We start from the raw sequence: 26,797 nt of genomic DNA, 5'->3' as shown, positions 1-26,797 counted from the left end.
CTCTCCATCCACAGCGGGGGTTCTGCTGCCCTCTGTCGACGAGTCCGGGAACTGCAGGATGAGACACGCTCAGGCCGGAGGAAGTATAAACTATATGTTAATAGTTAAAAGCGCAAATAAAACAATCAGCTGGATAGGTTAAGAATGAAGTATAAATCGTATGGTAAAATGGGGGCTAATTTGCAATATTCATAATACATTAGGTAGGAGAGATCAGTAAGCTTTGGGCCCAGTCATACTGAAGTTTACAAATATCAGTCAAGTGCTACTTTAGTCTTAAATTTCTAAGCCAACATAAATAAATGCTTCAGAAAACAGGCGCTAAATGTTAATGTCAAAATATAGAAACATGACAAACATCCGCAGAGGTAGGAATGTCCTTATTTTTACAGGTAAAGTTACATTAAAAAAACACCAAAATCTTTACAGCAACCATGTCCAGATGAGTGCCTTCCTCTCATGGCAGTGAGTGGACATAGCACCGGCTACATCCTCCATTTCCCCATGCATTACAGCCAGCGCACAGGCACAAAGGGACTCCCTTTCAGAGCCCCTCAAGCGTGAATACAGTCAAGGACAAATTAATGTGGGTGGTTAGGCCGTCTGAATGTTGGCAATTGGACTCTGGCGCGACAGGTCAAAGGAACAAGTATGGAGAGAAATGGCAACTTCCCTGAAACCATTTTTAAAAAGCATGCTATATGCAATTTGAATATATAGTTTGACAACTGAGAATTATCCAACAAAAATATTTCTCTCCGTATAGAATATAGAAAAATAATAAAAAGGTATAGAAGTGAAATTTGTAGTGTTGGCCAATACAGCATGGGAACTATTTAAATACAGCAAAGTTCATTGAGAAAATATAATGCTGCAAAATGCAGAAATTCAATTTCACTGACTTGCAGAAGCTATGATTGAAGGAGAAAAAAAACCAATGAGAGATCCCTGATGCATGAAAGTTGTAACTTGGACCAAGTAAAATCCAATTTTCCCACTTTGAGGAATGACACCTTTTTGGGGAAAGCGCATGAGACAAAATGTGAAAGTTTAAAGCCAGACACTTCAGTTTAAAAGGTTCCAGTTTTATTTAATCATTATAAATTAAGACATTTGTATAAGCAGAAGTCATCCCGATCCCGTTAGATTGTCAGCTATTAGGAAGGTTCTCAGACTTCTAATGCTGCATGCACATGCAAAAGTAAGGCTTTTAAGAGTCAGAACACATTAAAATACACATCGCAGTTCCAGTTTTGATTTACAATGTTAGAAAACGCCGTTTGTGGATACATTTGAAGACAACCTTTATTTAAAACTAATGTCAGGCTGGTACAAATGGCTCACTTAGACAAATATTGACAGCACCACCACTTTTGCAAATATGTAAAATATTTTTGCCAAGAATGAATGTCTTGCAACAAATTCAACAATTCTAGAACAAAGAAATAAAGAGCACACAATGAGGTCACAGTTTCCTGATTGTCTTCGCTGTACCGACTGAAGTAAACTGATGCTGCACAAACAGCGGTCCATTTATTGTCACGAGGCTGAAGCTTCACCGCATGACGCAGAGGGTCGATCATCAGTCAGACAGACACGCCAGGGTTCTCACTGGTCCTTTTCGTGGTTGAGGGCCCGGTTAACAGCTGATGCAACACAAAGAAGAAACTAGAATTACCACCAGACATTTGGATTTCCCCCTGAAGTTGCCATTACAGTCAATCAATACATTCTCATGACTTCATCTTTAAGTTAAAGTGGAAATTTGTTCCTCATTTGAAGATAGCCATAAAAACCAATTAAACATGAGATCATGTTACAATGTGAATGATGGGAGGTTTGTGCGCTGTGAGAATATGTTGCTGCAATATTGCTATTTATTTATACATTGTATTTGGCTGTACTTGCATGTACACTGTTGGTATCTCACCCTCCTTGGTCACATTCTCGGTTATGTTCTTAGCCTTGGCGCTCAGATCGCTGACCACACTGTCCATGGTGGCCTGGTGTTTTAAGAAAAATGGCCGGATGACCCTCCTGTAAATGATCTCGGAGCCGTTCCACGTCACTGGAGCCATACACCAAAGCAGGAAGAAGCACTGGGGAGGGAGATTGGAGCAGATCTTAGATATTATATTACGGTGCATCTTAGTTGAATTGGAGAAAAAAAAAAAATGCATCTATTTGAAACCAATTGTGATTGTAAAGCCCGGAAATAAAAAAGTTAAGCGTCTGCATTTGGCTGAAATTACATTAAGTTCCAACACTCATACAATTAAGACAGTTATGTCTTAAAAATCCAGGATTACATTAATTAGCAGAACCCAAAACATGTTAATCAAGGAAAGCGATGATAATGACAATAATGCCTAAATAAAAAATAATGATGTGGCTGTAGTTAACCGTAGCAGGACTTACTGTATGTGGGGGGGGGGCCCTTTGTCTCAACACAAGCTAAACTACTTCACTTCAAAATCTACTCTCTTGTACTATTGTTTTGTCAGTTAGTATAGAGAAACAATGAAAAAAATCATTGTGCAGTTAATACTTTTACCGTTTTTCTCCAAATGTTTCTTGAACCGCTTATGTTTTGCAGCTGTTAGAAAGTTAATTACGTTTATTTAACTCCTGCTTTTACCCAATGCATTTGTAACCAACAATCAAACAGCTACAACATAGATTTCTGAATGTCTTTTCCTCATAACCACAACAACTGTCCATGATGGGGGCAGTTGGCCAACTACAACGTACAGGACCAAAAACAGGGAGCCTCCTGTGAGTCAACACATTGCGACAGTCTGTGGTTTCCCAGTAACAGCAGAACAAGGGAGAAGAAAAAGAAAGGGAGCAATAACTAATGTTCAGCCAGGGGGGAGAAGAAAAAAAAAAACAGAACTAAATAACATCCGTACAAAATAAAGAACCAGACCAAAACCGTTAATGTCAGCCTACCTTGCCAATATAGTAAAAAGGGAACCAAAAGAGGAAGATGTCAGAGAAGGCCTCGACGATGCTGAAGAGTCCGTAAACAACCCAGTAGGTCAGCCACTGAGTGTCGTCCTCCTTCACACTGCTCTCGATGGCCTTAATGCTGAATGGACAGAACGACCAACGGTTTGAGTCAGAAGATTGATGAGGTAGTAACATACGGCAAATACCAAAGGTTTGACACGCTTTGTGGGTTTAAAAAAAAATAAAAAAATAAAAGGTTATCCTGTAGAGTTTGACTATGTGTAAAAAAAAAAGTGTGGCACAAGGGTGGTTCCCTTACAGTTGTTATTCTAGGATGACAAACATTTCTGCTGAATGCAGAGGCTTGTGATTAATAATAAATAAACACTGCAGTGATGCATATAAAATGTTACAACACCCAAAACCAAAAAATGAAAAAAGTCTGCATTTTTTCACATCATACTATGTGAAATAGGTTTTTTTTCCCCAAACAGTCACCGGTTGTTGAAAGAATGGAAAGACATTGCTTTGGTGAGTTTTATATAGTTTCTGTGCAGTTTGAATGATGTGTGTTCCAAGATTAGATCACATGGTAATTAAGAATATTTCCTTTGTCGAGCCCCTAACCCCAAAGAAGGAAACTTGTGCCTGATGCATCCTGGTATGGCTCCACAGCAGGAGAAAGCTCTCGGTCCACACAAACACATTTCTTTAGCATGAGAACTGACTGGACATCCACATGCAAATGGTGGTGATTTGCCCTTTAAATTGTCTACATGTAGTTTGGGGTGAATTGAAACAAGCTCATCTTCATACATACGAGAAATATGATGGATAGGCGAAGCCAATGAGGTTGCAAAGTAGTGAGGCTCCGTATCCAAACAGAAGATACAGCCCGACAAAACCCAGAACACCTGCAGAGAGAGGGAAAGATGACAGAACAGAAGGTGGGACAAGATGAGAGTATGGTTATCAAGATACTGGAAAAACACGTGTAATATCAAGCTAAAAACATTAGTTGCAAACGGTGAGTGCCCGAGAGCAGGATGCCAAGACCGCTTAGTACCAGGATGAGGAGGAGCACTAGACACAAGTCAAACACAGCTATTCAAATTCAGTGGAAGCACTGACATCAAATACACCTCTAAGCTCACAAGGCCACGTGAGACATCCTGGACTGCATAACAGAGCCAATGGAGAATACATTCAGCAACATGACACAATCAAGTGAAGGTAGTGCGTGGAAATACTAAACTAGAACAGTATCATGACCTGCTTTATCTGCTGCATTTCACTTCTGTTAGATGCTAAACTGCATTTAGTTGTCTAAGCACCTGTTCAATGACAAAAAAGTTTAATCTAATGTGATCAAATGGAATCCTGCAAAACATTTATGGGGAGAAACCGTTTTTAAGAATGCGTACACAGCAGTGTGTGAGGGATTTGGGACCATTTTGACTTCCTACCACTAGTTCGAAGCAGCTTATAAAAATAAAAAAAGAAAGCCACGAGGTTTTGGAATAGTGGTGAGAGACATTTTGATTGCTTAATTATACTTTGTTCAAATCCCTGTTGATGTTATCCATATTTTAAGTTTCCGATGAATTTGGATATTGGGTAAGTGAAACATTATGGCGTTTTGCCCAAAGCTTATTGTGAAGCCCTGTACTGAATCGTATTCATCTCCCAAAATAATGCTGCGCTACGCACCATTTAACAATAACATAATTGACACTTAACAAAAACACTAGAAACTTTATAAAAAGGGTGACTTAAAAATCAACTGTCCAGATGCAACTAGTAAAGCAATTATCTGACACTTGTGGCTTTCCACACAAATTTACTATAAAATCTGTAGGACCCTCAGCTGATTCGAAATGCATTGCATGCCGCCTACTCGTTGCAGTAGCAAGTTTTCTGCATGGCTTCCTCCCTCAGAATTAAAAAGTCTGCCGATTAGCTTGCAGCAAGACGGCCTTTCCCTTTCTTACATTACTGATCGACGTCAAGACCGGTCTCCGGCTTCCATTTCTTCAGAAAGTCTCCAGGGTAAATATTTCCAAACACGTTGATAGCCATTGTATTATAGGACTCTGTTTACTGTAAAAACAAGGAGCATGACATCCAACCCTCGAGCAGCTGTAGATGGGAGTAATGAATATATCATTAAATGGTAGCCAAACCTCAACTATAGATACCAAAGTTGAGCCTCAGAAATGCCAGCTGCAAAATGAAGTATCACAGTACCCAGAGCACTTCAAGCCTTTGATGGTGTTCAAACGATTTCCTGCTCTTTACATCTCATTTGTGTTTCCCAGCTCATATACAAATGTCCATGCAATTCCCCTTTGCCCCCCCCCCCCCCTAATGAAGGTAAAACCGGAAGAACTGGTTGAAATCGAAGACAACGCCTGACGTAAGCAGACACTGCACAGCAATGCTTTAAATGGTAAAACCACACACTGACGGTTTTAATTAGATAGTAGATATATACTTCTAATCCCCAAGGGGAAATTTGTGACATGTAGTCAGCGATGCATAATTCAAAGAGATCTGGCTTTGTAAGCAACTGCTCTAAGAAAATTAACATGTCATCCAACATTTTACATCCTGGAATGTAAATACCTCCTTATTGTTACAAAAGCTCAAAATGGCACAAAAGCTAGAGTTGTCCAATTCTGTAAAGTGAGAGTCAAACCACAAATTAGGTATAATATGTACTCCAGTTCCTCTTGGCATCAAGTAAACACAAAGCCCACTGTTAAATAGCACAGGGGGCTGAAGTTGGCTTTAAAAACTTAAGCTGACAAACACTCAGTGAGGTTGGCTGCATCCGCCGCAGAGGGGAAGCCCGCTCTACTCTACTCAGCAGTTTGGTTGCCCCACTTCAGAATCATAAAAGGCTGCACGAACTGCAGAGGGCTCTCGGTTGTGCAGGTGAGAGATCAAAAGGGACACCGCTTCCCGAGTCTGCTCAACTGACATTCCCACGTCAAGTGCAACATGACATTAGACCGAGCAAACAGGAAGGGATTTATTGTAGGCAATGCAGCCCATTATCAGTGCACACGTGTGTAACAAGTGGTCATCATGGGCAAAGTGTCACAACAACGGAGGTCTTATGACAGAAAAAAACTAAAGAGATACTGAAGTCACCTGTGCTGCTAGAACAGGTAAAGATAAAATGTGGCTCTGCATTCAGGAAATACCTGATCATATTTAATAAGGATATTTGCATGCAGTTCAGCATTTGAGAGCTAGCCGAGTGCCTCTATTGTGTGGTAATAAAAAATAAAAAAAAAGAATGATTTGCATGAAGATCTGACTGAGCTTTAATCCACACCAAATAAACGGATTGGGATCATACGATCCTTTGATTAATTTTACAAAGGAAACAGTGAGGGCACCATACTTCGGAGGAGTGGCTGGAGTCAGACTGCAGTCTATATCATCGATACCTCACTAGCACGGGAATACTGGCAGATAAGCACCAATAACTTGCAGCACAGAAATTAAAAAGATGTGAATACAAAAGGATTGTTTTTATTAAGAGGTGTATGAATTGTTTCCGTAATAAATTCCATTATATATAGTTTGTCCATAGTTAGAACATCTGTCACAAGTATTTAAAACCAGAAAGGAACCCGTTCTAACAATGCTATGTTTTTATTTTCACACAAAGCAGAGATCTGGCATGCTATAAATGTTGAGGAAATCTCTCGATTGCTAAATTTGACAATGTGGAAACATGGAAACCTGCCAGTGGGTCTGATGGCTTAAAGCAGCCTGACAACACGCTCACATCCAGCAGTCAACATCCCTCGTCACGCTAAATAGAGTAGTTTACTTAAACTAATCTTCATGCTCCATTTTGAGACAATGACAATGCGTTTAAATGTAGGACAGCCTGGCTACCACGTGTCATTCAACTGGTATTGTAGAGAAACAGGTTGACTAATACATGGAGACTGTAACCCGAGGAGTCTGCCCTTTATTGACTTCTGTGCAAACGGACCGCAGACCCGTGTCTAAACACAAGTCCTAAGAGCAGCCGGCAGATGAATAACCAGTCAGCCTGGAGTCTCCTTCCATCTCTGCATTACACTGGATGCATTTCAGGACGTGATAAAAATACGCTTCGGGACCAGCTGCCCGGTGGGACATTACAAGCGGCTCATTTTTATAACCAACTCTAATCGTGTAACGGCGCATAAAAGTCCGAGCTGCATGAACTTTGATACGTGAGCACGCTGGCGGGTGATAAACCCGCTAGCAGTGCCACGCGGGATGTGAAACCGAAATGATAAAAAAAAGAGACGAGAACCGGATCAAACTCGAGCCCACAAAGGGCTGCACGTAGCGGTTCAGAGCAGCAACTCGTTAGCTCAACTAACGTCAGCTAACGCTCGCTCGCCGTCGCGTCGCGGTCGGGGGACGCGGAGAAGCGAGTTCAGTGTCACCTCGGACATGTTTAAAAGTGTCACTTGACGAAAAATGGTTATGGAAAGTGTCGGCTTTCCTGCCTCGCGGAGTCGTGGACTTACCCAAGGCGATGTACTCCCTCTTCACTCCCGTTTTTTGTTCCACCGTCGCCAGCTGATCCGTCACAAAGTTTTTCTCGTGGAGAAAAGTCACGAAGCGCTCCTTGAGCTGACTCATTTTGGGGCTTCCGCTGGGCCTGTAGGCAGAAATAGCACGGCAGAGAAAGTAAAATATCACAACGACCGATGTTTAAGGTATATGGGATTAAAAAAAAGAGAAATAAGAGGTAACGTTACTGACCTTGGTTGGATAATTAGCCCGAAAACTCTCCGCTGGATGGCTGTCTGCTGACTCCGTCACGTTAGGGTCGCGAGGGGAGGAGTTTAACAGTCGTCCGCTGACCAATCACAGAGCTCCATCGCTGCAGCAGGTGAACGAACAACGCTTTAAGCTGAGTGGGGCTCCCACGTGTCCATAGTGGGGACAGCTTCAAAAACTCACCGCACTGTGGAAGCCGATAAAGGACTTTATTTCATGTATTGAAATAATTACATTCTACAGTTCTACAAGTTATGGTACTACTACTGTCTTTCAAAATAACCACATCTTAAGTGAAAGCATAAAAAGCTTTAAGAGTGCGTAATATGCTGGTGAAGGTCACATGATCACCGTATCACCAGCCGAGGCAGTTAAACCACCAGCAGACTAAAACACTCTAGATAATGTAAAGGGAAAACAAAGTAGCCTGATGTGACCAGAGATAAACCTCTTCATCAGCCTGCAGCGAAAGCAACTTTACACTCTAAAAGCACTCCCGAAAGTTTATGTTTTGTTACATGTGGGTTTAATTCTTACTTCCAGCTTAGGTGGTTGTTTGTTCTTATTGGATCAAACACAACCTTTTTTCTCTTTTCGGTCGAAGAATTAGAGTTCTTAATATGATTGAGAAAGTTGATCATGATTTAAATGGGTAAAAAAACAACTTAAATGGAGGAGATAATAAAATATAGAAAGTGTTTTAGTACCTGAACTAACTGACCAGGAGTGTCACAATTGAAGCACCTGGAAAAACCGATTGACGTTATGACCATAAAAAAATGCAAAGGGTCGAATTCAAACTCAATGTTACGTCATCGTGGAGTTGTTTGTGGAGCCAGCAGAGGGCAGCCTGTGTCTATTGATAAGCAGAGAGAAAGAGAGAGAATAGGAACAGTCAATGTTTTTTTAATCAGTCGATCTCTGCACCACTCCACCTCATTTCTCCCTTTACAAACAGAAGAGATCTGTAGCTTCATCCCAATCTTTATCATTTACCTTTACACAGTTACATTTATATTCATCATTTAGCTTTTATCCAAAGCGACTTACAATAAGGGCATTCAATCAAGAGGGAACAGAACCAGAACAGCAAGATTCAACAAGGCCAGACTATAAAAGTGCTATAAGTGTCTTCGTATGTGCTAATAAAGTGCTAACTAGTCCAGGTATAGTCAGTAGAGGTTGATTTCTTATATTTCATAGTCAGTTTCAACAGTTAAGGTTGTGTTCCAGTTGCAACCATAAATCACTCATGTCTCAAACCATTGACCACATAATATAATTGTAAATGTTACTAAAAAGGACCATGGCTAACAATTATTTAGTGTTTGACAGGGAATAACTTTATACATATAACAGATATATATATATATATATATATATAAACTAGACTTCCATGGTGCTGAAAAATAGCAACAGCAGCCGCTTCTGTTACGATAAGTGGTGTGGAGCCACGCCCTCCACCTGACACCTGCAGGAGGCATGGCCTCGTCGAGACAGCTTCAAGGACGCATGCTGACCAGTGTATGAGGAGTTTGGAGGTTATGCAATTGGGACTTTTTGGGGTTTGATTTGAGTTTAGAAATAATAAAGTGTATGCAAGGATTTTATTTAAATAAATGTTTGTCACTGCATCAGTACCTTTTGCACCATTTGTTGGACTTGCTGCGTGTATTGTTTTAGACAAGGATTAAGTGTTATTGGATTTGTTACCGTTGACGTAGGCATTGTTGGACTGGTGTGAGATCTGTTCTCAGGTCAGCTGTGATGCTGTGACGGCAGCAGACTAACAAGACATTAACACAACAATATTATATTCATGATCACAGAAACAATTCAAAACGTTTCAATTTGATTTTGTTTACATTTTCACATCTATGATTACGAATGATTGGAAAATTATTAAAAGATTGGAGGATTCTTTAAATTCTTCAAAGTACCTGTTGCATGAATGTGATCATTTGGAGTTGGGTAGTAATAATGATAATAATAACTCATAATGAGCTATGAAAGTAGAAGCTAATCAGTGCTAAGCCTCTTTAATTGGACCTGGCTGGCTGTGGAGAAGCAAAGGATAGGGATAATCCTTTTAGGCAACGCTTCCCTCGGATCAGATAGTCAACATTTCCTCCCTCAGTCCGGAGATCCTCAGTGAGAGACAGCAGCCACATTTGATCGGCTCCACGAGCTGTCCTCCGCCTGGGATCCTGTGCGATTCACAGGCCTACAGATCAGCCTCACTCACTCGGATATCTACATTCACTCAGTGGGAGGACGAGGAGGGGACGGGGGACAGGGGGAGGGCAGCCGGGATACGGCTCAAACATTTTTCATGATGGAATGGTTGAAGAAGTGGATGAAACACTTGTTTTCAAAGAAATTCCGGGTGTTCGTGAAGGACTACTGCAGGCGCAACGGCCTGCTGACGCTCTCGGTTTTTGCTGTAGTGACGGGCTGTGCGCTTGGATTCAGCCTGAGATCGCTCAACCTGTCCACACAGGTGAGGACGGATAGAAAATGACATGCTACAGATTTCCATTTAACATTATGACCTTGATGGAATGTGTTCGAAGTTGTAACACTGTGTGCAAATTAACTCAATGTGAAGGATGTGAAGGAACAGCCAGTCTGTGCTGTTCAATTCAGTTGTTAAAGCCCCTTATGTAATGAGACATGAGGATAAGCCGAGAATCAAGTACAACAAGGAAGCTAAGGTGTCAGAAGTGCTTAAATAGTTAAAGCTGCTGTAAATCAATAAATTGAACACCACAGGAAACGGGTTTCTTTTATTGAAGAACCAATAGAAAAGGCTCCGCTGCAGTTGCTCTCAGCTTTATGAACTTTTGTAGAATTCTTGCTTGCATATCATCATGTTCTGTTGGAGCAAGTTTTCATTAAAAAAAAAAAAAAAAAACTGTCCATTACCTGCTCAGCATCAAACATCAGACATCTAGCCGGTGGGCGTAAGGGATAAAGAGCTTTGTGTTGGATTTCAATGGAAGTAAAAGTAGTTTGGTGCCATAGTGATCCTATTTGGTCCCTCAAAATAAGGTTTGCTTTAGATGTCACTCTCTCACACAGGCTAAGATCTACTTCTCCTTCCCCGGAGAACTGCTGATGAGGATGTTAAAGATGTTGATTCTGCCGCTCATCACCTCCAGGTAAGAATAGTCCTCAATTCTGTGGGTCCCGACTAAAATATAACAGCCATCAGGTGCAGGTGTGTTTTGTCACAAAACTGTCACATTAGAAAATGATGATGACACATCCAAATAGTTGGAAAATATGTTGCATTTGAAGCTCCATTGTCAAAGAAGTAAAATGAGTTCAAAGGTTACATTGTTTAATGTTGTACTCCCGTGCAGTCTTATGTCTGGCCTGTCTGCCATGGACACAAGGGCAAGTGGTCGACTGGGCGTCCTGACCATCACTTACTACCTGTGGACCACCTTCATCGCTGTCATCGTCGGCATCGTACTGGTGCTCATCATCCATCCGGGGACTGGCTCGGAGAAAGAGGGCCACCATTCACATTCAGGGCCTGTTATGACCTCAGCTGACGCTCTGCTGGACCTCATCAGGTGAATATGACAGACACAATCACATGTTGAAAGAGAGAATACAGTAATGGGAACCAGTCATTTACCTTATTCACGTTCCTACCAAGCTCCATGGGCTGTTACAACGGAAATAAGTAGTTATTACATTCTGTCTGTCAGCCAGGTAACTGATTTCCCTGAAATATGCCGAAACGACAGTCTGACCGCTTCTAAAGCATCATATCTCTGAAAATGATTCCAGCAAATTTCCAAAAGTTAATCATTTAGAAAATCTCACCACATATTGACAGTCTGAATGAAGTGACATTAACTACTTTGATCTTGGCTTAAAATCCCACAACAATGACGGCAGGGTCATTTTCGAGGCAGCCCATCTGTGGCTCTCACATCCCCAAAAAGTTTAACATGCTATGGCTTTTTTTCTGAAATGGCTGCAATGACTATGTGAACAGAGAAAAGGGACCATGAAACACAAACTAGTTTGAAGTCAGGAGATCATTAGATCTATTAAGGATTCATCCTCTGGCACCACGAATAGCTGTACGAAGTTGTAAAGCAATCTATTAAATAATTTAAGAGACATTTCCATGGAGTATTGGACCTACAGACACTGCTATAAATAATCGAAAAAAGTAAGAAGTTCATTGATCTTCCAGTGAACACAACCTTCTGCTGTAGGATCTCATGAGAGCTCCTTGTGGGACGATCAATCAATAAAGTAAACAATCCACCAAATCAGTCTTTCCTCCCGAACAGGTTATTATTCGTCATTTGTCTTCCTAAGCGGATTGCCCATTAGAAACAATAAATGGATTTAAGGACATGTTTAGGATCCCTACTATTCCTAAAAGATCCAATGACTCCACAAGTCTTTCCCACCTTCATTTCCTCCTCAGGATGGAGAAAAGCCCCTACAGGTTTTTCAGGGGATTCCAGATTTTCACACTTCCTCTTATTTGTTTCTTTTTCCAGGATGAGGATTTGCTGGAATATACCCTTTTAAAAAAAAAAAGTATACCTTTTTTAAAGTAATGGAAGTCAGCACAGACTGATTCAAATTCAAAGTATGGATCCAGTTCTAACCTGGTGGCCTCGCTGTGCTTCCTCAGGAATCCTCCTCTAATCACAGAACCTAAAGGGATCCATCTGAACCCTTGGAGCTGAATAGCTCTCACAAAGAAGCGAATGTCAGAAATAATTTAATCGTCAGCGAGTAAAGCTTTCAAAAATGTTGGTTAGTGGTTACATTTGAGTAAAATCAAAAATATATGATAAAAGAAACAAAATAGCGGCATTAAATCAAATACTACGACACCAATCCAAATCAACGTCCTTGCGTCAGAAGGGGAAACATTTCAGCGACATAAAAGAAAACGGAGAAGAAGAAAAAGATGTCAGTCTCAATCTAACGCAGCAGGTTGTCCAAGAATAGGAAGACACTTGATTGTGATCTCTTAAGCCTTCACTTTCCCAGAAGATTCTTATGTAATGTTACTCTTTATTCTTGTCAGAGATCCACTAATACCTCCTTCTTAGACGTGATTATTAGTGAGCTGTGTCTCTTGCTGTGAGACCAAAGGTCGGGTGCACATTTGAGTCCTCTGACGTGTTTAATGAGCTTGTCTCATGGGTTCAGTGCCGTTGACGTGTGCTGTGCGAACACGATGTCCCGGTGCACCTTCCGCCACATGCAGCTCTCTCCGTGCTGCGTGAACATGTTACCCCCCCTGGTGTTGTTGAGTTTACCTTGTTGAGATTCGTATGTGTGTGTGCGTGTATTATTTATGATTCCTTCTGTCAGATTAGCTTATGTTCTGAAGTTTCTTATTCTCATTGTACATTCTTCTTCAGTCTCACTTTGTGTTTGTTGTATAGATCATTCATAAATGTTTAAGAACCCCTTTAGTTTTTCCCTCTGGATCGTATTTGGGGCCTTTAGTGGCAACCAGACTCCCGGCAATTGTTAAAGACACAGTTATTTGAGAAATGAACAGCCAGTGGTGTAAGTAGCAGTCAGATCTTTTATCCAATTGTAAAAGTAGAAATGCAATTTCAAGTATCCAAAGGGAAAACAATTATATTGTATTTCACGTCTGTCTGTTGTTTAATCATTGAAATGTTATACGTTTTTCAAAGTTTTTCAAGGTAAATAGTAAGTACAGTCATAAAAGAGCATAGTGATGTAAATATTTCCTCTTTACTAACTTTATTGAAATAAGGTATACACCATACTGTAGATTTATTAATACATTTTGCACAGATACTTTATGTATTTGTCTGTATATTGTCTTTTATAGGAACATGATCCCGTCAAATCTAATCGAAGCAACGTTTCAGCAGGTTAGTGGAGAAACCGAGGAAACTTCCAAAGGATTGATTCATGTCCAAAATGTACATCAATTATTAATAAACATCTGTGGTTTTTCTTTTCATCCAACTCCAGTACCGAACGGACTTGGTACCCATAGTACTGAACATCGATGAAAAAGACTCTCAAGCCAACTATGTGTATGTCATGCCCGACTACCACAACCCTCAACTGGGCCACCCAGTCTTCCTGGAGATTACCCCGGCTCCCGACATCAAGTATAAAATCGTCCCCAGCACCAGCAAGGGCATGAACGTACTGGGGATCGTTATCTTCTCGGCCACCATGGGTGAGACCATCACACGGGGTCCCAATCTTCACATGAGCAAACTTGACATCAGCCAACATGATAGTTTTGCATCTTTATTTAATCAGAAAAAGTTTATTATGCTGTTGTTGATTTAGTTTTATTCCTACATTAGTGCTCAATGTTAACAACCTTAAGGTTTCAAATCTAAATGTACTGATATTGCAGAAAAAAAGCCACCTACAGCTGAGATAAAATAACTAGATTGTAATTGAATAATTAGCATAATTTAACTCTTGCAGGTAGTGACAGTGGAGTTTAAACTACTTTATATTCACTGGGGTAGTAAAGTCACATGGTACACTTCTGTTTGGAGTGAAACATTGCATAATTGTATTTAAAATAAAGGAAAAATCCTAATCTGAAACTCTCCTGTGATTGTACCGTTTGTTCTCAGGACTGCTGCTGGGCAAGATGGGAGAACGTGGAGCGCCGCTGGTCAACGTGTGCCAGTGCATAAACGAGTGCGTCATGAAGATTATTAATGCTGCTATGTGGTAAGATCACACTCTCACACACTTTCACAAATAAACAAATCATGTCAATGACAACAGAGTTTGCATGGCAGGGCCGGATTATATCTAAATATAAATCTCACTCAGTTGGAGAAGAGTCAGGTGTCCTCGTGAGTTGACTGGATTACTTTTACTTTTTTTGGGGACTTTCAAAAGCTTTAATCTGCTGATGTAACAGCCGCCAAGCTTCCGCAGATTTTCTCCCGTCCAGCCTTGAGAGCATTAGCTCTGCCACAGATGCTGGGGGAAAAGGCCAGACAGGGGCTCACTGTTGACGATCAAGTTAATCCCAAAGGTGTTGTATGAGGATGAGGGCGGGTCAGTTGAATGTTCACCAAAATCATAAAAACTTTCTTTTTGGACCTGGCTTTGTGCACATTGTTCAGTTAAAAAGATCAAATTCATCATCAAAAAACGTGTTTTTTGTCATAACCTTGAAGTTTTTGCATGCACAAAACGATTCTCTTTCCTCCTTCATGCAGGTACTTCCCCTTTGGTATTGTGTTCCTTGTGGCGGGGAAGATCCTGGATATGCACGATCCAGCTCACCTGGGAGAGAAGCTGGGCATGTACTTCATCACGGTGCTGTCTGGTTTGTTTGTGCACGGCCTCATCCTACTGCCGCTCTTCTACTATTTCTTCACTCGTAAAAACCCCTTCCCCTTCATCAGAGGGTTGCTGCAAGCTCTTGTCATTGCACTGGCCACGTCATCAAGGTAGGAGGGATTCCAGTTCAGTCTTTTTAAGCGTTTTTGGCCGATGTAGCTCAACATTTTAGTTCTCTATTTGTAAATCTGAATCATATATGGGCCGACTGTGAGGACATCCTACCATTTGGCACCGCTCATATTTGGTACTACAGTTGACCGAGTACCCCGGCCCGACCATCTCCTCTTGTTCTCTCCCTTTCAGCTCAGCTACGTTGCCCATCACCATGAAGTGTCTTCTGGAGAACTGTGGAGTGGACCGGCAGATTGCTCGCTTCGTGCTGCCAGTGGGAGCTACCATCAACATGGATGGGACGGCCCTGTACGAGGCAGTGGCGGCCATCTTTATCGCTCAGGTCAATGAGTACGACTTGGACTTTGGCCAGCTGGTCACCATCAGGTGAGACTGATCACTAAGCACACTCATCTTTCACAGAAAATGTTGTTTTTCATGAGAGTCTGTTTGTTTAACACCACTAACGAGCCGGTTCTGGTCCTATCAGTATTACGGCCACGGCAGCTAGCATCGGGGCAGCTGGGATACCTCAAGCTGGTCTGGTTACCATGGTTATTGTCCTGACCTCAGTGGGGCTGCCGCCCGCTGACATCTCACTGATTGTGGCCATCGACTGGGTTCTGTAAGTCCCACAAAAATGATCATATACAGAGCAGAAGTGGGTCTTGGGGTTGATTAGTATATTTTTTTCCTCTCATTTTCAGTGACCGGTTCCGGACGATGATCAATGTTCTTGGCGACGCCTTGGCTGCTGGGATTATGGCTCATTTATGTAAGAAGGACTTTGAGAAGGCCGCCCGTACTACTGCGAATTCTAGTCCTGCTGAAGACAATAATGGAGGTGGCCCCAACCGGGTAAGAGGACAACTATTTTAGAGGACACATTTACATTTGGAACCCCTGGAAGACTTTTAAAATGTTAAGTATCACTCTGTAGTATTAAATATGCAGAAACTATCAGTAGTAGTTCTGTGAGACAGCAAAGTTTAGAGCTAAATGCTAAAATCCCAACCCTGACAGGCTCACAATGATAGAGCGACTATACAAAATATAAAATCTTCACCATCTTAGCATCATTTGGTTATTTTGTCAGTGAATTAGTTAGTGGATGGTTAGCTTTTTAAGCCTCAACGTGGTGGTAAATTGAAGTACCGCGTCTGTACAGTTATCATCTGATCTGAACAGTGTTAACAAGTACGAATTGTGAATAGTTAGTGCTGCTACTACTAAAAGTGCTTCTTATAGAGGACCATTGTTCTCCTCACATTAAATTGCATATATTATTTGGCTAAGTTGTTCTATGAAAACAAAAAAAAACTAACATCTACTTTCAGCATCTTTACTAACTGTAATGTTGGTGACTTCTTCCCTACAGAGAGACACAGTTATCTCCTTTGGCAATCAGAGCGTAGTGTCTGATGCACCTTTGATCACACATCGCTGCGATTACGTGTATGAGGTGGATGGAGAAAGCGTCCTGGAGAGACCTTTGGCCGGCTACAACCTCTGCCAAGTTTAAGACACCCTAACGGGACGGACATTGAGGGTCACTGCCTTCTAACGCACTCAAGACTCGCCTCTTTGGATTGAAGAGACCATCATCTGATGCCTGAAAAAAAAGTCTGTTTTGGTTAAAATCCTGCTGTTTTTCTGTTGTCAAATAGACCACAGATTTTGCAATGTGTTGTCAGGGTTTTAGCGGCTTGACTGTATTTTGCATGTGCCATGCTGAAACCAAAGAAAACTTGATAACTCGCATAAACGCATTAAGTTTCACATATAACCTAAATCTTAAACAGACACTGCATGCACCTGAAGAAATCCAATGACTTATAATAGATGGATTTTAGTGTTTATCAGTCAGCGGTGACGCTTTAAGACATTCATATACCTGTTCCTAACGCAGTTTGATCAGGGTTTTGAGTTGCCTTAAAATGATCTTGGTTTTTGACTAATTCTGAGAACCTGAAAGACTTGAACGTAAACAAAAACTAGGATAAGGAGCAAATGTATTTTGTTTAAGTGAACCTTTATGTTATGACTACGTATTTACGAATATTTATTAAGCAAACTTAGTATATTTCAATAATTCTAGGAAGATGATCATTGGTTTTTATACATATGCTTTGAATTCATTTTCTAATAAAAACTTGCTGCACTCCAAGACCCGTCAATGGGTTGTTTTCTTCTGGACTTAAATGTGCAAAAGCAAGGGGGTTTGAACTCTACTGAGTAAGCGGAGTGGGTAATTTATAGACTTTCCAAAGGCAGTGGCTGCTTTTACCAGAAGGCATGCAGAATGGTTCTGGAAAGGTTACTCATTTGCCGATAGAAGAAAGCAGCATGTGGCATTCAAACAATGCTCTTCATCGTTTTGCAAGGACAAGCCATAAAATCTTTAAAATGTTCTTTCCAAAATGATTTTAACAAATTGTTTGAGGCCAACTTCTTGATTCATCTAGGAGAACTTTATCCTCCATACAAAATTATAACCTGGTGGAATGTAAATGAAAGGAGCTACTAAAGTGCTGTGGAAAATCTACCTTGTGTTCATAGTGTCAGTTAAGAGTAAATATGCAGACATGTCAACCCCACCTGGTCCCAGATGGTAACGAGTGATTTGTGAAGGACGCTAATGTTCTCAGATGGTTTCTCTCACTTTATGTGCATTAGCTTGCTGAGAAGTAAAACAGGAAATACAGGGGCTAACAGAAAACAAGCACAACATTGAAATGAACGTAATTCAATTCACAATTTCTTACATGTGCTTTATGTCAATAAAACACAGCAAATTCACACAAGTCTTAAGTGAAATTTAATTCTTTCAGTTCTGAAACGCCAACATTTTTTGATGATCCAATGTTAGAGGACATTAAATGGACTTCAACTTAGTGTCATTCATAACCAAGAAAACAAAATTAACCATTAAAAATGCAATAATGTATGACCGCATACATTGTCAAATAAATATTCACGCCTCCTGTGATGTAAAATACACCATTCCCACTTATAAATTAAGGCAGAATGCAGTTAAATCTGACTGCTAAAACAAATTCACTTTTATCTTTCATGCAATTCCAGCTATACTGCTGAAAAAACTGAGCAGTAAAACAAAATGTCAGTAGAAAATAGAAATGATAAAAAAAGATGACAGTCCACAACTACAAAAACGTTCCATTACTTGCTGCAAGCAAGCCTTGAAATATTGCACAAAAAAAACATTGAATTGTTCATTCAAAAAGCACTTTTAAGACCAAAATCTGAATGTTGAAATGGGAATACTCCTTTCGGCATTTAACAAAGCATCAGGGTAAATTATTGCTAGGGAGCCAATATCAAAAAATGAGAAACGTTAGTAAAAAATATTTGATATTTGTAACTGTCCAATTTATAGTCAAGTTAATTCAAGAACCATGACTGTCGATGGTAAAGAGTCCACTTGTCAATCGCCCTGGAGAACAAGACAACCTACAAAATGAGCCGCTATTAAAAGATGAGCTGTGATACGTCCAATTATCTTTTTTAAGAGGTTCATATAAGAAATATTTCATTGAGGCAGCAAACGAAGCCTCAAAAGTTAAAAGTTATCACCATTGGACAACAATCAGATCAATGGATTTGGGTGAATTCCCCTCCCAAAATAGCCAGGTATCAAAACAGATTGACTGAGCCAGATGTCAACTCACAGCTGCTGAGAAGCCATCCACATTTAGCTTTAACTTGCTAATTAATTGCTAACAACTCTTCAGTGGTTCAAATGTATCTGGCAAACCTGGAAAAGTTGAAATGTCTTCAAGTGTCTGTGTACAGGTTGAATAATCTTCAACCATCATTGGTCCGTATATTTTCTTTCAAAATATCTTCAAAAGCTTCCTGTCAAATACTTTTCTGGAACTGCCCTTTTTACTAACCCCAGATCTATCAACACTGCAGATTTGCTTCAAGAAAAAGAATTGAACAAACATCCAAACCAAATAAGAAAAAGGCAAATAAAAATAAACCAAACAAAACTTTTGTCGAAAAGAAATAAAATTTAATGGTTTATGCTCAAAGTGAAACAACCAAAAGAAAGCAAATCAAAACTTAACAAAAGGCCTTGAATTAGTCTCCAAACTTGAGATAAGCACTCGTTAAAACAAGTTTGTAACACTCAGGGAAAAAAAGAATTCTTCAAAAAACAATTAACTCAAAATAAGAAAAGAAACAAATATATGCTGAGGTTAAGTGACTTTGCTCTCAGTCAGTTTCATATATATAAGCTTAGTACCGCTTAAAAACAGGTATGACTTAAATATACTCAGAAAAGTTATCTTGGGTAATAGGATCCAATCTCTTTCCGTCTTTGGTCCATCTCAATTCCCTACTCATTGACTGGGGTTCGTATTCAAAAGGGACCCTCCTGAAATACAATAATAATAATTAAAATTAAAAAAAACGTTACACCGGGATAAGACCAAAACTGCAAAGCTTGTTATGTCTGATATTGTTAACCTGGTAGGAGCGTTCACAAAAGTCATAGAGCAACATGAAAAAGACCTTAGTAGCCGAAAGCAGACTAGTAATAAGTGCTTTACTCTCAGATGGACTCTAGAAGGTGAATGTCATTTAGGCCTGTAATGCTATTGGGTGATAATTTAACTAATCTATTTTTACTCTACATTGAGGATCCAGGACAGAGCAATGCTTTTTCCTTCTTTAAGCCTAAATCATCCACGAAAATGTTAACAGTTAGAGAACAATTTGCAGGGCTTTTCTTGTACACAAAATATTTTCGCCCGAGTGCACAGCCCAGAAACATTTGCGTACCTCCTTTATCGAGTCTCCTCGGTTATACATGCAACACATATAGACAGTAATTTAGATTTTTTAGATAATTTTTGAAAGTTATCTTGGAGGTATTATGGGATTTTTACCCTCTAAATCCCCTCACTAAAAAATTAAAACTACATAGTGTCCTCAAGCATGAGTGTAACGATGAAGAAAAACGACAACGATAAGCCTAAACACTCTTTTTGACACGTACAAAAGGTGCAGAAGAGTGAACATGTACACAATAAAACTCAATACTGAATTTTTCTAGATTATAAACCCACATACTTCTGTTCACTGCTTTAAACGACTGGCGCAAGGTCTTTTCACTTAACCCTCCTCTACACCGACTGTCTCCCTCTACTTGTGGCCCTTGCTGGTCTTAAAGGACACTTGCAGCATCTTGTCTCCGAGCCGGTATCCGTTCAGGCTGGCGATGGCCATGGCAGCCTCCTCGTAATTCGTCATGGTAACGAAGCCAAAGCCCTTGCACTTGTTGGTGTTGAAGTCGCGGATCACCTTGACGTTGGTGACAGCGCCAAAGGGGCCGAACATCTGCCAAAGGATGCTCTCGTCTGCATCCTGGCCCAGGTTGTAGATGAAGATGCACCAGCCGGAGGTGGAGTTCCCAGGAGCGCTGACACTTCCGACACCACCCATGTGATCAACGGCCATGGGGGAGAACCTGGGAATGAGATTGTTTACTTGTGGATTAATCAATTAATACCGAAACTCAAGTAAATGGCTGTCATCTCCACAACGGTTAAATAACAATTACCTATAAACTGATAAATACATATTTCCCTGCTTATTCTTTGTTATTTTCTTGATTGTTTGGTTAGTAAAATGTCCAACATCACAACTTTCTAAAGCCCTGTCAACCTCTTCAAATGTCAGATTTTTCCAAGACAGTCCATAATGCAATGATATTCTGTTTCCTGTGTCTTGAAAATGAATTTGCTTTTGAAGTATGCAGTAAATCTCTTCCAGTGAAAAACCAAGCAGTGCGGTTTGTAATAGAGCCAGAAACATGTTCTAACCTTGAATAAGTCGTAAATATTTCATCATTTGGATAATTCAAACTGTTTTTACCACCTGTTTTCACCTCCAATGTTGCCTTCCTTGTATTTAACAATGAATTCAAGGTTAATATTTTAATGGTTTAATGGTTAATGGTTGAGACCAGCCATTAACAATTGCTTAGCTTTCATAAGTCAAAATGTACGAACTTAAAAAACAACAGCAGATATAATGAGCTGATCAGAAGCAAACGTACGGTGTCGGAAAAAATTCAAAACTGCTCTTACCTAAACCGCTGAGTCTGGTGGTGTACGGGCCCTCCGAAGCGTCTGGACTGGTTGTGGTAGAGCTGAGAGATGATTTGCGTATTCTTCACCTGGTTTGGGTTGGCAGCAAACTTCACGGTTATTGGCTCAGAGGCTCCGGGTGGCTTTTGGCCATTAAGGTTTTTGATGGCCTCCTCCGCCTCTGCCCGCTTGTCAAACCTTATAAAAGCCACCCCGCGGGACGCGCCTAGATACGAGACAACATTGGGTCAATGCCAATTCTGATACATGCAGAACTACTTCCCTTTTAAAATTGTTTTTTAAAAGTTATGTTACTTAAGAGGATTTACCTGATGTACCCGTGGCCTGGTCAACAAGTACACGGGAGTTAATGATGTGTCCAAAATGTGAAAACATGTCCTCTACATCCTTCTGGGTCATAGACTTTGGCAGGCCGCTGATATACAGGTTGGCATCCTTTATTGTGTCAGAGCTGGGCCGTGCGAATGAAACCTAGCAACAGGAAGCAACATTTGCCCAATTAAAACCATACTGAGTCACAATTACAAAACAAGGACACAAAAAAAAGTTTTTAATTCATTTACATGGCCATTGTGTTTTACAAGTAAAAAAGGTTTTGTTTATTTACTTTTGAATTTAAAAAGTAATAGCATTAAATGTCTGATAATTGGCTTTAGGTATTAAATCGTTAGTCTTCAAAAACTAGATAAATTACAAAAGAGCATTATAGCAACAAAAAATAATTTTAAAAGGGTACTTTTGGGGAATTGAATGCACAAAACAAATTGATTTGACATAATTTGTCAAAAAAATTATAGTCAAACCCTGACATGTCAAATAGGGCATTAATGGAGCTGTAAAAGCAGTATCCCTTCCTCGGACTGACATGTACTAACTAGATAACCGACAGCACAAGAGCCACACGAGAGTTATATGACATAACACGTTTGGTTTGAGAATTATAGAACACCTTGTTGCACGTTACCTTGATAGTTTTGGACTGTAGCCTTAGTCCATTCAGTGTACTGATAGCTCTTTCTGCATCACTAGGGTTAAGATAGTTAACAAATCCGTACCCTAAACTGTGGCCTAGAGAAAAAAAAAGGAAAACAATAAAATAAAACAAAAAAAACGTTGTATAGTTCAAAAAAACTTCAAACAAATAGGTTTTTAAAAACAAAATCTTAACATTGCATGCTAGTCTACACAAACAAACAAATGGACTGCCAACTGGACTGGAATAAATGAAACGGGTATAGGGTAGTGAAAAAAACTGAGCAAAGTACTACCAAACTCAAAGGAAATGGGGATATCTTTCAAATAAAAATAACAGAAAAATCATTGATGGCCAAAGAAGCCAGAAAGCAGGTATCCTTCCAATAAAAATCATTTAAAAAATGAGTGAATGGCCAAACTATTTTAAGTCATTAAGCTGAACCACCACTGATGTATTCAGAGGGTTGTTTATTTGCCATTTAAAACAAATGATCGTGTTTCAGCATCCATCTGGTCTGTCACTGGTGTTATTGCTTCAGTCAGTAGCATACCTGCAACTTTGTCTCGAATCAGCTTGGCAGACTCCACCTCTCCAATGCTGCTGAAGAGGCTCCGCAGCTCGTCCTGTGTCATGCTCTGAGGTAGGTAGTTCACAATCAGGTTGGTCTTGGAGTCCTTGCCCTCGTCCTCTCCCATGAGGTCTTCATAACCGTTCGACATGTTGTACACCTCCTGTAGGTCGGCCAGGCGGCCGGACAATGCAAAGCAGGATAAGGACACAGGGTTGGCAGAACTATAGTGAAAACTATTTGCAGAATAATTTATGGATGAAAAATGAGCTGGTTGACCAATTGTGGCTGCCATATTGAACCATATCCAAATAATCCTTTAAAGGGTTGACTTTTGGTGTAATAAAACCATCAACTTGAACACATCAGTCATATTCCGAAACTATTCAGTTTCACTATTCAATTTTTTTTTACAAAAAAGAAGAAGAAATTAAAAAAGAAATGGACGACTTATTTCCTTGACTTTTAACGTTTTAATTGCATTATACAACCATGTGACTGGAATCAGGCTGCAAATGAAGGTAATAGCAACAAAAAAGTCCCTACTCTACCAGCATTAAATTGAATTGCTTGCAATAAAAAAGGACAATCACAAAGAAACATGTTTTACATTTGCAAAGTAACTTGTTTTACCCCCAAAATAAGTTTAGTTAAATTAGTTAAGTTAATGTCAAGTGACCGTAACAAGAATGGAACCTTAGTTAAAAATACACAACACAAGTTACAGCTGTCTGTTCAGCAGAGCATGTCATGATGGACATATTTGCTAGTGCTTATAATGGGATCAGGCCTAGAAGGGAAACAGTGTAGAAGGCGACCTGACAGAGGGCCATTCATGCAAGAGAACGGTTGCGATTGTGTATTCCGGTGGGTAAGGCACTCTGCCTGAGAGGATGAATGAGAGTCCTGTATTAAACCAGTAAACATGGGCATAGCTGGTGAGAGCTGGCATGTGTGAGTGCTTTGGATTTCTCTTATGATAATTCAAATAATAAATCCTTAGTTCCAGGATAAATAAAAAGAGCTCCTTATGTGCAGTCACCACATCCAGAGAATATATAACTGGGCAATGGGAAATCTTTAGAGATTGTACATGTACGGCAACCAAATGTCTTGCTATGGTACAATTGCATTTAAGTTCCACCACCAGAACATCTAAAATATCTGATCATACTGCTAAAATATCTGATCATAGTGCGAAAATTCACTTGAAGGGGGCATGTACTGCAGGGCTGTTTGAAATGGGAGCCAAGATCTGATACTCACTTTCAAATACTTAATGTGTCCTCGACGAACTGCCATGAAGACACGTCACTGCTCCTGAGGCTGAAGACCAAAATCAGATCAACTCAGTATGGCAGGGAACTAACATCTGAGGATTGTGACATTAAGATGCATACACTTGATGCAGCTGAACACACCATTGCCAGATATTAAGTAAAGGTTCCACATGGCTTGCAGCTTTTCGAGGGGCTATATAGAAAAGTCAAAATAGAAGTTTGTAAGAAATCTTATTATATAGTTTAAGAGGGATCTACCAGTGAGTTGTGTCTTAAGATGTTGCTTAAGATTCAAATGAATCACTCGGACTACAACCGACCTCCATTTTACTCTAGCTCTGCTTATCATTGCATAGGTATATACGTTACCTGTATACGGGTGTAACAAAATTGGTATTGGTATTAAACAATTTGGTTCGGTACACAATATCCTCTCAGGCCACCCTGTCTCCCAAATAGCGATTTATGTCTAGTACAAAAATACACAGTGCAGAAATTCTGGAGTGGGCTTTTGCCCGGAACGTTTTTGACAACGCTCCAGTAGTTGTCAGTAGGATCACTGTAGATTCACTTCAAGCATTACATTTACAATGTAAATCACCAGATGTCTCAATGATCTCCAATTCAATGTTGCATTCACAGGTTGTTTTACCGTGCCACAAAGTGATGTTGTTAAATATCCCGTGGAAAGAGGCGTGTCAGACTGGTGCTGTGGCACGAGGGTCAGGTCGGAATTGAAGTAAATAACCAGAATGTACAGTGAAAAGGGTCCTCTAGGGTCTCACATCTTGCCCTGATTTCTCAAGAAGAGCAACCACATTTTGTATCGAGACAGCAGCTGGGGCGGTCAGAAAAGGGGCAGATGTTGGTCCCGTAAGAGGTGGTACTGTGACGTTAACCTGTTAACCGTTAGTTCTGGTCAACGTCTCGGGTTGGCCCGTTACTGACATTTGGTGCAATGCTGTCTTTGGGTTCCGGACAAGAGAAGTGCAACTTCGCAATTCAACGTTAAATCGTTAAAAGCGGCGAGGCCTGTTTAGCGTTACTAACGTTAGCCAAGTTCCGTAAACTCGTCAGCTACATGCTGATTCCCAGCTCCAATGAATACGGGTATGGTGTCCGTGGCCGACTAACGTTAGTTTCTACAAAAACAGGGATTCATTTTACGACTTAGCATTACATTGCACATGGATAGACACAACGATTATGTCACACAAGAAATACATGCCGTGTCAGTGTCTCGCCAGTTGGCTAACGCAAAGCACCGGGGCCCTATTTTGAAGAAGGTCGGTTGAATACATCTTTGCCACGGCGCTCAAACCCTAACGGCCTGCTAACAGGCCACGGAAGCTATCGTTAGCCGTCGCTAGCTAACCAACTGCTCCAAGGCCGAGAGAGCGGTATGGAAGTCATTCGCATTTATCTAACTAGCACATATCAGTGCATACAGCTGAAAATATCTGAGAAACATTCATCAACGTGTAAAGCAGTACCAGCGTTTGGAGTGTAGTTGTTGTTTCTGCGCCCTTCTCCTGTTTTATCCTTTCTGGGCGACGTTCAATTTCCCCTAAATCAGCCTCACGTAGTAACGGTAAAGAATTCGAGGAAGAAGCTGCGTGACAAAGCCCGCCACGCCCACTCACGTCCAGCCACGCCTTTGCAGAACAGACAGCAGCTGTTTAGCCAATCAGGTGGGAGCGTCAGCCCTTAGGCCTGCAGTCGTTGTTATGGTCTGTTTTAAAGTTTAATGGAACAAACCGGAAATTTGATGTATTTTTCAGACTATCAAGACGTTGGCGACCGATAATAATAATAATAATCAGATACACTACAAGGAAAATAAATACTGCTAATCCTATCTGCAACATAAACATACCCACTATGACAAAAAAGGATCAGGAATTATTACCAAAATATGTCAGACATTCAAGGAATTTGACTAGACGGTTGGTGCATATCAGCAGACAGTTAAACAATGGACGACAAGACAGATAAGACAACATAGTGCAATAGGATGTTAAAATGTTGTGGCAGTATTTTACATTCCACTGTAAACGAGAAAAACAAACTGCAGGACCTAAACTCCCCAGGGGTATGTTCATTGGTTCTGTTTGTGGACTTCAGTTCAACATAATCATGGCATAGATACTTGAACACAAACTTTTCTGTCTCACTGCAGTGCATCACAAACCTCCTGACAGAGAGGAGGCAGAAGATGAGGCTGAGAAAAATCCTATCAGGACGGATGTGATCAGAACAAGTAAGACCTTCCTCATGAGCTGCTGGTCATGTTACTTCGCCATCATCCAGTCTGTTCGGTTTTCTTCTTCCATTACTGTGTGGTTTGGATTGGCCACTAAACACGGCAGGAACTACAACTATAAGGTCGGCTGAAAGAACAATTACCTTCAGCCTGCCTTCAATCCTAGACTTGAACAGGAAACGGCAGGTAGCTGTCTGTTCTACCTCCTCCCCTCTGGTGGGCGCTACAGAGCACTGTACATAGACCACCAGACATAGGATCAGATTCTTCTTTTTGCCCTGCAATGAACAAATAATCATATATAAACTATATTTTACACTATCACCTCAATTATCGTCTGTGTTGTAT

General features: G+C 40.5%; 3 protein-coding genes across 9 annotated transcripts; 1 reads left to right on the top strand and 2 right to left on the bottom strand.

Moving 5' to 3' along the window:
• Positions 1–1,064: 1,064 nt before the first annotated feature.
• zgc:101744 (Receptor expression-enhancing protein 6-like) lies at positions 1,065–7,870 on the bottom strand. 2 transcript variants are annotated; one of them, XM_037486494.2, is made up of 6 exons: positions 7,735–7,870; positions 7,497–7,630; positions 3,773–3,866; positions 2,953–3,091; positions 1,909–2,099; positions 1,065–1,646 (listed from the first exon to the last, which is right to left on the bottom strand). In XM_037486494.2, exons 2-6 carry the CDS (start codon positions 7,609–7,611, stop codon positions 1,640–1,642), a joined length of 546 nt encoding a protein of 181 aa, XP_037342391.1. In that variant the 5' UTR covers positions 7,612–7,630; positions 7,735–7,870; the 3' UTR covers positions 1,065–1,639. The 2 variants fall into 2 exon arrangements, with proteins under 2 accessions (XP_037342391.1, XP_037342390.1); XM_037486493.2 differs by having other exon boundaries at positions 1,931–2,099.
• Positions 7,871–10,084: 2,214 nt separating this feature from the next.
• slc1a8b (solute carrier family 1 member 8b) lies at positions 10,085–17,926 on the top strand. Its single transcript, XM_062557201.1, is given in 11 exon segments — positions 10,085–10,252; positions 10,834–10,913; positions 11,118–11,333; positions 13,610–13,652; positions 13,756–13,969; positions 14,385–14,484; positions 14,985–15,250; positions 15,324–15,609; positions 15,713–15,847; positions 15,930–16,080; positions 16,601–17,926. Coding segments are annotated over 11 exon segments (1,803 nt in total). The 3' UTR covers positions 16,745–17,926.
• A 91-nt stretch (positions 17,927–18,017) lies between these two features.
• On the bottom strand, positions 18,018–25,835 carry elavl1a (ELAV like RNA binding protein 1a). Of its 6 annotated transcripts, none has more exons than XM_037486485.2 (7): positions 25,680–25,835; positions 24,173–24,232; positions 22,889–23,081; positions 22,327–22,430; positions 21,671–21,833; positions 21,342–21,567; positions 18,018–20,719 (listed from the first exon to the last, which is right to left on the bottom strand). In XM_037486485.2, exons 2-7 carry the CDS (start codon positions 24,206–24,208, stop codon positions 20,395–20,397), a joined length of 1,047 nt encoding a protein of 348 aa, XP_037342382.1. In that variant the 5' UTR covers positions 24,209–24,232; positions 25,680–25,835; the 3' UTR covers positions 18,018–20,394. The 6 variants fall into 6 exon arrangements, with proteins under 6 accessions (XP_037342382.1, XP_037342385.1, XP_037342383.1 ...); XM_037486488.2 differs by having other exon boundaries at positions 22,889–23,069; XM_037486486.2 differs by lacking the exon at positions 25,680–25,835 and adding an exon at positions 24,328–24,346.
• Positions 25,836–26,797: the final 962 nt, after the last annotated feature.

The sequence above is a fragment of the Pungitius pungitius genome, chromosome 14 (assembly GCF_949316345.1).
Source record: "Pungitius pungitius chromosome 14, fPunPun2.1, whole genome shotgun sequence".
NCBI classification, from domain to species: Eukaryota; Metazoa; Chordata; class Actinopteri; order Perciformes; family Gasterosteidae; genus Pungitius; species Pungitius pungitius.
Note: the sequence above shows the minus strand (reverse complement) of the source record. Positions and strands in the feature narration are given on the sequence as shown.

What these genes read in the sequence shown, in the direction of transcription:
- zgc:101744 (XM_037486493.2), bottom strand. Translation starts at nt 7,611, where the DNA reads ATGAGTCAGCTCAAGGAGCGCTTCGTGACTTTTCTCCACGAGAAAAAC. An exon ending in GAGGGAGTACATCGCCTTGG is followed by an intron (nt 3,867 to 7,496) that starts GTAAGTCCACGA and finishes CTCTCTCTGCAG; the next exon opens with GTGTTCTGGGTTTTGTCGGG. An exon ending in GCCTATCCATCATATTTCTC is followed by an intron (nt 3,092 to 3,772) that starts GTATGTATGAAG and finishes CTGTCCATTCAG; the next exon opens with CATTAAGGCCATCGAGAGCA.
- elavl1a (XM_037486485.2), bottom strand. Translation starts at nt 24,208, where the DNA reads ATGGCAGTTCGTCGAGGACACATTAAGTATTTGAAA. An exon ending in TACAGTCCAAAACTATCAAG is followed by an intron (nt 21,834 to 22,326) that starts GTAACGTGCAAC and finishes TCCTGTTGCTAG; the next exon opens with GTTTCATTCGCACGGCCCAG. An exon ending in CCAGGCCACGGGTACATCAG is followed by an intron (nt 21,568 to 21,670) that starts GTAAATCCTCTT and finishes TCTCGTATCTAG; the next exon opens with GCGCGTCCCGCGGGGTGGCT.